The following is a 12,447-nucleotide window of genomic DNA, read 5'->3' on the forward strand; positions in this document are numbered from 1 at the left end:
ATCCAACGACATACCGGTTGACACTTTTGCATAAGCTCACCTTGCTTGCTCACTTGCTAGCTGACAACATTGCACTACCAATATACCACATACTAGATGTTATATCATATCAGTCTCATGTCAATGTCTTCAACACAAGTCAACACTAACTTGTGTACTAGTGAAGTTCCAATGGCCATTATGCTAGATGACACTCTTTTTCTTATTGGTGACCTGCCATGCTAGTTGACATCAATGACAATACAATGCCAACATTTATAAATATCATCATTCTATGAATATTATAAAGGTAATATGAATTAGAAGGATATCAATAGAAATAGAAGTAAAATAGCACACACTATCAAGTTATTTTTACATGGATGGTAGATTTTCAAAGTTGTAGATCTAAGACATCCATAATCTCAACTGTTGTAGTGTAGAAAAAATATTTTGATTCTAATATGGGTCAAAAAATATATCTCAAGGAATCATAGAATCTAAAATCTTGACATGGATTATTCATTCTTTGATCACATAAATAAAAATATTTTCTATATTTTTATTTTTTCAACATTTATTTACTATTTCATAATACATGATCCTACAAACCATATTAATTAATCTAGATATATTTATTTTGAGTTGGAATCATTACATTGGATTCATCATACAAAATTTTTAATTTCTTTTGAAATTTCTTACCACACCATATGACTGATCGCATAAATAATAAAAAATGGTGTTAGATTTTTAAAACTTCTTTTGAAATAGTTGGTGATGTCGTTTGGAGATATGAAGAGTAGAGAATCAATAATATTAAATATAGGTGAAAAACATATAATCTTTCTTCCTTTGTCCCACTTTCCATACCTAAAAAAGTAAGGTCACACACCAAAGTATGCCTTCATAATTCTTTATCATACACTATCTAGTGACATCATAGTTTAACACCTAAGCTTATACTCAGAACAAAGTAGTGATAAGCTTGGAAATTAGTTATCAAATTATTTTCTACATTAGAGGTCCAATATCATTGTGATTCTATCTTGAAACCATTCATCTTCTATTTAGTTGGAAAAATTGAACACTACACAAAAGAGAAGAGATTTTTAATTTATGGTATGTTTGTTTTCATGATTACATCAATACTAAATCACCTATTTAAATGTAAAATATCCATTGCTTTCTTTGAATCTTTTCCAAAAGAAAAAAACTATTTCTCTATTATACACGTACACATTATGGTCCAATGACCTTTGTAATTATTGTAAGTTTATATATTTATATAATTCTTATTGTGGATTACATCCCATACATTTGTAAAATTAAACTCATAGAGTGAACTAGTGTATTCTTATTATTAGGTATTCTTAAATACTTCAGTTGGGAGATGTTCAAATCTAGTCTATAATTTCAATAGTTGGAAGTTATGTCTAGTTTAAAATGTGTTATTTTGCAACTATATTTTGGATTAATCTTTATTTTATGATTATAATTTGGATGAATTTCCTTATTTTCATTTTGAACTTGTCTCAAAATTACTATAAAAAAACATTGGCATTTTCTAACTATTTTCTCACTATCTACTTGTAGTCCCTTGCTTATATCAAGGAGATAATGTAGGAATGCATTGAAACCCACAAAGTTACACCTCATTGAAAGTTAAAATTTGGGTGTATGCTTATATTCCCATGTCCTTGGTTCAATTTTTTGGACTTGTGATAAGTTTGATACAAATATGTTTCCTACCTTATAATTTTGCCTTTTCTTTGTGTCAAGGTATCAAAATTATGAGAATTTTGATACTATAGTGCTTTATTACATTAGAAGTTTCCTACTTAGTTTGGGGGTATTAATGTTGTTAGAATTATTATAATAGGGTTTTTGAGTATCATATTTTGGAGGAATCTCATATTGGGTGTTTGTTTATTATACTTTAAGAAATTTGGTACAAAGAAATTTAGTATAAGAATTAGGAGAACTTTGATATAGGGTGATTGTATCAAACACCAAAGAAGTCTAATATAGGTATAGTATATTTAGACTTCAACGAAATATGATATTGTTATAGTTGTATCAAACTTAACTATAGTCCAATACTAGGTACTAGAATTCAATGAAATTGATACCTAGGTATCAAACATTGATGAAGTCCAATTTTGAAGAAGCGTTAGAATTTCAAGAATTTTGAAGTGTGGATGTTGAACTCTTTTTAAATTTGGATCCATATAAACTTTGAGAGAATATTGAGGCTATTTTAAATTTGGAGAATCTTGATACCTTATCATGTGGGTCATAAATATTAAGTTACATTGAATTAAAAAGGCCTATCCCTTGTCAAGGGTTTTTTTGTTTGTTGTATCCTCGTGAAATTTGAAGGATGGTTGGCTATAAAATGTTGAAGGATGACGTTAATGGTTTGGATATATTAACCCTTCCCCATTCCTCATTTTGGTGCCATCTATTCTGTTCTAACTCATATTAATTTTAGTTCTTCCACTAGTATTACCATGTTTGTGCATTATGGTGCATCTCCATTACGTCATTGCATTTTGTTATGGAGTAGGATTTATGTATGAGTATTGAGTGCTTTTCTGAGTGCCACTTTTGGTTCATAAAAAATAATGGTCCAAGTTTTGGACATTAATGTCGTATGTGTGTGGGCTAGGACTTTACAATAGAGTAAAGAGGGATATCATAGACAAAGAGAAAATAAGTCTCAAGGAAGAGAAATTTACAAATTATATGAAGGTGTTACATGAGGATGTAAGAAGATAATTGTAGAAAAATGTTCATATAAAATATAACGAGTAGATTGACATGAAAAGGTTGCATTGCAATATCAATTTTGAGATTAAGTGATGAAATATTTAGAAATTTTGATGGTGTACATATAATAAGTTAAGAAAAAATAAGTTTGGACCTTTCAATATCATAAAGAATTATAATAATACATATTAATTAAAATTTGTTAAATATTTGGTGACATAATTTTTTTTAAAGAATAAATATTAAAATGAGTATTATGATGATGATTAAAGGACATAAAAAGGTAAATTGAAAGAAATAGATGTCATACAACAAGCTAGAGATATTGAAGAGATTTTGGGTAAAAAACATGCATAGAATATATAAAGAGTATAACATGTGAAAAAGGTGAAAGTATAGATCCTTATCCCACTTGTGGGCACATGTTAATTTAATAATTTGTTTAAAATAGTATGATCCAATGTTTGTACACAAGAAAAATTAACTTCAATAATTATTTATGACTTTATCTACATTTATATATGTGTCTCTTAAATATTCTATGTTCTACCCTTTCTATTTCAAACTACATTGAAGGGGGTCCATTAGAACACAATTAACAGAATCTAAAAATGAAGTTATGCACTTGAAATGATTATTTAGACACCTAATATCATTTTTGTCATTGTGTGGAAGACCCCTAAGTCATCAAATTGATCCATTTCTTTTTAAAATTCAAACTTAATCTTCAACCAAATGATCCATTTTATTTTTCTATCCTAACTTGATAAAGTAGATAACTTAAAAAGAAATGCTTGTGTTTTACTTGTGGTAAAAAGTATTTATTAGCTTTCATTTTAGATCCTCCAAAATAGACATGTCATTTCTCACTTGTAGAGCTTGTTAAAGAAATAATAATCAGAAAAAATGTAAGGAAGTTAAGTAGCGGAAACAACTTCCTACACTAACCTTGAGAGGAGGGTAATGCAAAACTTTTTCAGATCATTACAACAGTTACAGAAAATAGAAATAGGTATAATAGCATTCATACCACAACACAATGATTTACGTGGGGAAAACCCTTTCGGGAGAAAAACCCCACCCTCCAAAAGCAGCTCAATATTTTATTCAGCAATCAAAACAGATTACAAAATACTTGCAGAGCAAGCTCTTCGCAGGAGTAGCACTAATCAGAGATTCAGAGGCAACTCAATAGCCATAAGACTCTTACACACAACCTCTATCTCACACACCTCATAAATAGGAGATACAATACAAGAAACCGTCAAACGGTATTACAAAACCATGGGCTAAAACCACCCAATAAGGTGTAGCCGACCTTATCTCCCTTCTATGACATGTTAAAGCACACATCAACACGTGTCGCTCCCTTTTACAGCTCATTTATGTATTCGATACAAATTATTTTTCCTATTTCAGGAGTACAAACTTCCGGAGGCCATAACTTGAGAACCGGGTGTCCGATTGACGAACCGTTTGAAGCGCCGGAAAGCTCGCAAAGTGCTCTATCACCTTGTAACCAGCTTCCCCGGTTACGGCCACTTTTCAGGGTGTTTCGGAGCCTCTAAAGTCCCCAAAATTAAGTTTAAACATTTTATTGCACCCCTCCAAGATGGAAACTTTAATATCTTCAAAACTAGCTGTGACCTTGCGACGAAACTTTACCGGAATGCTTATCTAGCCAACCAGAAGCTTCAGGGAGAGTTTCGCACTATTTCGTGCTCAAATAAAAACTTACTATAAATAGTAACCTCGCATAAATGCAAGGTTGAGACACCATTTTTCCCAACAAATCTCCCACTTGTCGAACACCTTGCATGAGCAGAAGGGAATGTCAACACAATGAATCAATTGCTAGGGGCCATAAGGCCCATAGACTTTGAACACCATCTGAACTTTTCTGTGCTCACAGCCTTAGTTAAAGCATCTGCAACATTCATCAAAGTTTCCACCTTAACCAGCTTCACCCTACCATCTTCGACCATATCTCTAACAAAATGATACTGAATATCAATATGTTTGGTCCGGGCATGAAATGTCGGGTTCTTAGCTAGGCTAATTGCACTCTGACTGTCACAGTAAACTGTCACTGTACCTTGTTTTATTCCAGTATCCGAACACAGTCTCTTAAGCCAAATGGCCTCTTTACAAGCATGAGTAGCTGCCATATACTCTGCTTCAGTAGTGGATAAAGCAACCACAGCCTGTCGCTTACTCATCCAACTAATTGCACCACCAAACAAAGTAAACACATAAGCACTGGTGGATCTTCTGCTATCAATATCACCTGCCCAATCTGAATCCACATAACCATGGATATCAAGGGAAGTCATGTCTCCAACTGAATTACCATGATAACACAAAGAATACTCTGAAGTACCCTTCAAATATCTGAAGACTCTTTTGACTGCATCCCAATGAACTCTACCAGGATTAGACATATATCTAGAAAGTACTCCCACTGCTTGGGCAATATCTGGTCTAGTACAGACCATAGCATACATCAAGCTTCCAACTGCACTCTGGTAAGGCACTCTGCTCATGTCTTCCATCTCCAATGGGGATGTAGGACAATCTGAAACAGATAGTTTCGTTCCAACTGTAAAAGGAACACTCAATGGTCTACAATTCTGCATGTTGAACCTCTGTAACACTGAATTCACATACTTACTCTGGCCTAGCCATAGCTTTCTGTTCGCCCTATCTCTTCTAATTTCCATCCCAAGAATGTGCTTTGCTGCACCAAGATCTTTCATTTCAAATTTAGCAGCGAGCTGAGACTTCAGTTCTGAAATCATACCTTTCCCTTTACCAATGAATAACATATCATCAACATACAATGCAATGAATAAGAAATGATCACCATAAGATTTATAATAAACATAGTGATCTGATTTAGAACGTTCAAATCCCAAACTCAACACATATGTATCAAATTTCTGGTACCACATCCTAGGACTTTGTTTGAGGCCATACAAAGATTTCTTCAATTTACAGACCAAATTTCTTTTGCCTTTCACCACATAGTTCTCTGGCTGTGTCATATAAATATCTTCCTCCAAATCACCATGAAGGAAAGCAGTTTTCACATCCATTTGCTCAACCTCTAAATCATAAGCAGTAGCAATAGAAAGCAAAAATCTAATGGATGTCATTTTTGCAACAGGAGAAAATATCTCACCGTAATCAACACCCTCAACCTGAGAGTAGCCTTTTGCAACCAACCTTGCTTTATACTTTTCAATGCTTCCATCTGAACCAATCTTTTTCTTGAACACCCATTTACAACCAACAGGTTTTCGTCCTTCAGGCAATGGTACAAGATCCCATGTATCATTCTTTTTCAAAGCTGCCATTTCTTCCTCCATAGCAATCTTCCAGGATTCTGCATCATTCATACCTAATGCCTCTTCTACAGATTTCGGTTCATCCACACTAGTATTCAGAGCAAAAATACATCTCCAATCATCAGGTGAATACCTTTCAGGTGGTTGTCTATGTCTTGTAGACCTTCGAACAAGCTGAGTTGGAGGTTCTTCCTCCTCTTCTGAAGATTCAGAGCTAGACGAGCTCTCCTCAAATTCTTGCCTATCTAGGGGTTTTGATTCAACTCTTTCAGGTGTAGGAGGAAGTTGAATCACATCTTCTTTTTTAGTCTATTCTGGCTGCAATGTAACAGAAGGAGACTTAATTTCTCTAAAAATAACACTTCTACTGTGAATTACCTTTTGTGCAACAGGGTCCCAAAGCTTGTATCCTTTCACACCATAACTATACCCGATGAAGATACATTTCACAGCCTTGTTCTCCAACTTTGTTCGCTTCTCCTTTGGCACATGTGCATATGCCTCGCAACCAAAAACTCTAAGATGTCTCAATGAAGGCTTGTGACCTGACCATGCTTCCATAGGCGTTTTATCAACAAGAGCTGATGTAGGAGACCTGTTAATCAGGTAGCAAGCAGTGGCAACAGCTTCAGCCCAAAACTTTTGTTCAAGACCAGCACCACTCAGCATACTCCTAGCCTTTTCCATCAGTGTCCTGTTCATTCTTTCTGCAACTCCATTCTGCTATGGAGAATACGGAGTTGTCTTCTGCCTGTTAATTCCACAGTCTTTACAGAATCTATCAAAATCATTAGAGCAAAACTCACCGCCATTATCAGTTCTCAAACATTTTATTTTCTTTCCAGTCTGCAACTCAACCATTGCTTTAAATTCTTTAAAACGACTAAAAACTTCAGATTTACTCTTTAGAAAATAAACCCATGTCCTTCTACTAAAATCATCAATAAATGAAACATAATATGTGGATTTTCCAATCGAAGAGACATCTACTGGACCAAACACATCAGAATGGATAAGATCCAAAACACCACAAGTTTTATGAGAACTCGAATAAAACTGAACGTGGTTTTGTTTTCCATAAATGCAATGCTCACAGAAATCAAAGTCAAGGTTACAGTCATTCAAACCTTCAACAAGGTTTTTATTTTTCAAGGTCCTTAGACCCTTTTCTCCAATGTGGCCAAGTCTCTGGTGCCATAACATAGTCTTCTCTGCAGGTAACTTTGCTTCAGACGAAAGAGCACCCTTAGGTACCCAAAAACCATTTCCATCTGCTGAAAGTGAAACCTTCAAATCTTCCAGTGAAGTATCCGCAGATTTACTTTTTACAGAAGTGCTATTACACTCAACAGTGTATGCTTCAAGCTTATACAAAGTGCCAAACCTGACACTCTAGCAACTACCATAGCACCCTTAATAATCTTACATCCTGTTTCAGAAAAGACTACCTGCACACCCGCATCTATCAGTTTGCTCACAGATAACAGGTTTCGTTTTAATCCAGGGATATGCAACACACCATTAATCCTTTTTATTCTACCATCAGAAAACCTGATTCTAACTTTACCTCGACCAACAATGTCTAGTTGTGAATCATCACCCAAGTACACCTTACCTCCATTAAATCCTTCATATTCAGAAAACCAATCTCTATTGGAAGTCATATGAAAAGATGCACCTGAGTCAATTAGCCAGGCATCATTACCTGTATGAGTCGCCAAAGCCGCAATAAATGCATCGCCATCTTCCTTGTCGGACTCAGAATCAGAATCGAACTTTTTCTTTTTCTTCTTCTTTTCTTCTTTGCAGTCCTTACGGATGTGACCCGGTTTACCGCAATTCCAGCAAATGACTTTGGACTTTCCAGGAGATTTCGATCTCCCTTTGGATTTGGACTTGCCACGCTTCTCATTCTTCTTGCCTTTCTCCTTAGGTCTTCCACGAACGGTTAGGGCTTCCTTTGAACTGATGGATACCTTCCTTCGCATCTCTTCACCGAGTAGGGCACCCACCACGTCTTCAGATTTCAAAACAACAGAAGTACTACCGATAGCCATAACAAGAGAATCCCACGAATTGGGCAAAGAACAAAGCAAGATCTGACATTTTTCCTCCTCGTCCATCTTAACACCGACGGATACTAATTGAGCCACAATCATGTTGAATGCTTCTAGGTGGTCTGCAATTCGTCCACCCTCTTCCATCTTCAAGGAATACAATTTCTTTCTTAAGAAAATTTGATTTAATAAAGATTTCACTTGATACATCTCACCAAGCTTAGTCCATAGCTTCTTTGCAGAGTTTTCTTCATGGACATTGATTAGAACAGAGTCTGCCAGGCACAGTCTGATTAGACCCTTGGCTTTTCGGTCCATAACATCATACTGAGCTGCCACAGTAGGATCTGAGGGCCTTTGGACATTCGCATCAACAGCATCCCAAAGATCTCGATCTATTAGTAGATCTTCCATCTTCAGCTTCCACATCTCAAAATTACTTCCATTAAATTTCTCCACCTCTATTCTCCCTGACGAACTCGCCATCTGAATATTCCTGCAACAAGATCAAAAAGTGTCTTCTGCACAAGCTCCCACTCAAATCTGGATTAGTTCAAAAAACCCAACTGCCCACAATTGAAACCAAAGGTGATCAGGCTCTGATACCACTTGTAAGGAAGTTAAGTAGCGGAAACAACTTCCTACACTAACCTTGAGAGGAGGGTAATGCAAAACTTTTTCAGATCATTACAACAGTTACAGAAAATAGAAATAGGTATAATAGCATTCATACCACAACACAATGATTTACGTGGGGAAAACCCTTTCGGGAGAAAAACCCCACCCTCCAAAAGCAGCTCAATATTTTATTCAGCAATCAAAACAGATTACAAAATACTTGCAGAGCAAGCTCTTCGCAGGAGTAGCACTAATCAGAGATTCAGAGGCAACTCAATAGCCATAAGACTCTTACACACAACCTCTATCTCACACACCTCATAAATAGGAGATACAATACAAGAAACCGTCAAACGGTATTACAAAACCATGGGCTAAAACCACCCAATAAGGTGTAGCCGACCTTATCTCCCTTCTATGACATGTTAAAGCACACATCAACACGTGTCGCTCCCTTTTACAGCTCATTTATGTATTCGATACAAATTATTTTTCCTATTTCAGGAGTACAAACTTCCGGAGGCCATAACTTGAGAACCGGGTGTCCGATTGACGAACCGTTTGAAGCGCCGGAAAGCTCGCAAAGTTCTCTATCACCTCATAACCAGCTTCCCTGGTTACGGCCACTTTTCAGGGCATTTCGGAGCCTCTAAAGTCCCCAAAATTAAGTTTAAACATTTTATTGCACCCCTCCAAGATGGAAACTTTAATATCTTCAAAACTAGCTGTGACCTTGCGACGAAACTTTACCGGAATGCTTATCTAGCCAACCAGAAGCTTCAGGGAGAGTTTCGCACTATTTCGTGCTCAAATAAAAACTTACTATAAATAGTAACCTCGCATAAATGCAAGGTTGAGACACCATTTTTCCCAACAAAAAATAATTATTTGCTGCATAAAATATTAACAAATATGCATAATTTATTTTGCAACTCTTTTATGTAATTGAAAATTCTTTCTATAGATTTGTAGGGTTTCATTTAGGAGAACACATCTCTTTACGCCTTGCATCATAATGTAAATTCTTCCAAAGTATCTCTAAATATAATCATTATTCAAATATCATAAAAGGAAGACAACAAACAAGAAAATCAATCAAAATAGAAGTAAAATTCTACAATCTATCAAATCATTTTTTATAGAGAATGAGATATTTTTACAATTCTAAATCTAATGCCTACAATCTTAACCTTCTAGAGTGTAGACAAAATATTATGTTTCTAAAATAAATTACAAACTATCATCAACCATTCTTAATCTTAAGACATTATATATTCTAAAATGTTAACATAAATTATTAACTCTTTCATTACATAATTATATATGTTTTCTCATTATTTTAATTTCTTTAACATTTATTTACTATTTCATAATACATCAACCCACAAACTTTCATTGGATTCATGAGCTTTACATCATAAAAGAGATCAGACTTTGGTTGTTTCCATGCTTACATGGATACAACGTTGTCTATTTAAACCTAAAATCCCTATTTTTCGGAATCTTTCCCAAAAGCCTAAACTATTTCTCTTCTGTGCGTGAAGAAACAAACAAGAAGAAAGCCTCGTTCAAAACGAGTAGAAGAGCCCATTAAACACCATTAAACACCTACCAAATTTCATACAAATTGGTAATTCTAGTTTTCATCAATTTAATTTAGTCTTCACTTTCTTGTTCTAACTGAGCAAGACCATCTCTCGCAGCCCTTTTCTTTGCAACTTCTTTCTTTATACATTCGCCCATTCCAAATTTCTTATCATTTATAAATACTTCTACAACTGTTATTTCCTCTTCATCAAACACTTTAAATTTAAATTTATGATGTTTGTATTCAACACGTTTGCCCAATTTTTGACATAATTCCTGCAGTTTAGAAACGGGATGCTCGTCCAATGTCTTTGGAGTGGTCAGTGGCTCTAACAAATTCTCCAATTTCTACCAAACATTAAGAATATAAAGTGAAACAAGAGGAAACATTGTGTCAATATAAACAAATATCTTGAAATTTTGAATGAAAATAATGAAAATATAAATTTTAGTATGATAAAAGATAAAAACATACAAAAAGAAGAGAAGAAATTGAATTCAGTAATACCTCCCAAACTTGTTCCAAACAACAGCCGATGTTCTCTGTTAACTTAGTACTGTCAAGAAACATTGCACCTGCTATTGTTTTGACTGAATTAAACAAAACTTCAAGTGGATTCAAATCTTTATATTTTGTCATATCGTCAATGAATGTTTTGATCTACATAATATCAAATATAAACTTCTTTAAATACATAATTCTAAAGAATATCAATTTAAATTATTTTATTTATTTTAAAATTGTTTTTTTTAACTTAAATTATATTTAAGGTAAAATAAACCTAATCATGCAAACCTGAATCAAATATTTTGAAGAGTTACCTTTCTTTCTAGGGACATTTGCACAAGAGATATGGTTATGAAGATATAGTTTATTTACAGCAACTTTTGCCAGTTTTTCGTTGTCCATAATTTGAGATCTTAACTTTGTCAAGATGCCTGCTTCCAAGGTGGGATATTTTTTATACAAATCTATTGTTATTGCTAGCTTGAGGAAAAAATTCCCAAATAACTCCATTAATTCATAAGATCGGAGACCTGCTGATTCAAGTGCTTGTTTGCATGCATTGCAGTGTATGAAACGGTTTTTAGCTACCATCTCCAAAAGCACATAAAATGATTCTTTCAACAAATCCCTCCTCTTGAAATTATAGTTTAATTTTGCTTCGATATCATCCAAGACATCAGACTTATATGAAGGTTTATAGAGTTCAGAGATTAAATTCTCAATAAACATTTTAGTTTCATTGCAGTTGCACGGATAACGATCTTTTTTTTCTTTTGAACTCTGTGTTTCTTTTGTGGGCTGAGTTACACTTGTAGAAGGATTTGTGATGGAAGTAGATGCGACGAGACATGAGAATGTGTGTTTTATCTTAGTTACTAAGAAGACTGATAATCCAGAGCATAAAGGAGAACAACCAGAAGAAATAAAGGAGTTGCTGATAGGGTATGGAGACATCATTTCAGATAATATACCTGATGGATTATCGCTTGTGAGGAGTATCGGTCATTGCATGGACATGATTATCAGAGCTCACCTACCTAATAAAGAAACACACGAGATGACATCGATAGAGAATAAGGAGATGAATAGCCAAGTGCAGGATTTGTTGAGGAAAGGTTTGATTAGGGAAAGCTCGATTCCTTGTGCAGTGCTAGCAGTATTAGCACCTAAGAAGGATGGACAATGGAGAATGTGTACTGATTCCAAAGCAATAAATAAGATCACAGTGAAGTACATATTTACCTTGCCTAGGATGGATGCCATAATGAATTATTTGAGTGGATCCAGATAGTACATGAAGATAGGCTTGAAAAGTGGATACCATCATATCAGAATCACAGAAGGAGATGAGAAAGATAACATTAAAGACAAATGAAGGATTGTATAAATGGTTGGTGATGCAAGTACTTTCATGAGGTTGATGAATGAGGTATTGAAGAAATTCTTGGGTAAGTTTGTTATTGTGTATTCAGATGACATTTTAATTTTCTGTAAGAGAAAGGAAGAACATATGTTGTATTTGAGACAAGTAGTGCAGAGGTTGAGAGAAGAGAAGTTATTGATAAACATTAAAGAGTGA

At 34.7% G+C, this 12,447-nt stretch overlaps 1 protein-coding gene across 1 annotated transcript; it reads right to left on the minus strand.

Annotated features, from left to right (window-relative positions):
- Positions 1-10,429: 10,429 nt before the first annotated feature.
- On the minus strand, positions 10,430-11,597 carry LOC131033931 (endoribonuclease Dicer homolog 1-like). The gene is made up of 3 exons (XM_059208520.1): positions 11,157-11,597; positions 10,869-11,021; positions 10,430-10,708 (listed from the first exon to the last, which is right to left on the minus strand). Exons 1-3 carry the CDS (start codon positions 11,595-11,597, stop codon positions 10,430-10,432), a joined length of 873 nt encoding a protein of 290 aa, XP_059064503.1.
- Between the last annotated feature and the right edge of the window lie 850 nt (positions 11,598-12,447).

The sequence above is a fragment of the Cryptomeria japonica genome, chromosome 7 (genome assembly GCF_030272615.1).
Source record: "Cryptomeria japonica chromosome 7, Sugi_1.0, whole genome shotgun sequence".
Classification (NCBI taxonomy): domain Eukaryota; kingdom Viridiplantae; phylum Streptophyta; class Pinopsida; order Cupressales; family Cupressaceae; genus Cryptomeria; species Cryptomeria japonica.

Coding starts and splice junctions, on each gene's coding strand:
- LOC131033931 (XM_059208520.1), bottom strand. CDS start 11,597: ATGTTTATTGAGAATTTAATCTCTGAACTCTATAAACCTTCATATAAG. Junction 11,022..11,156: donor CTTCAAAATATTTGATTCAG/GTTTGCATGATT, acceptor GATATTATGTAG/ATCAAAACATTCATTGACGA. Junction 10,709..10,868: donor GTTTGGAACAAGTTTGGGAG/GTATTACTGAAT, acceptor AATGTTTGGTAG/AAATTGGAGAATTTGTTAGA.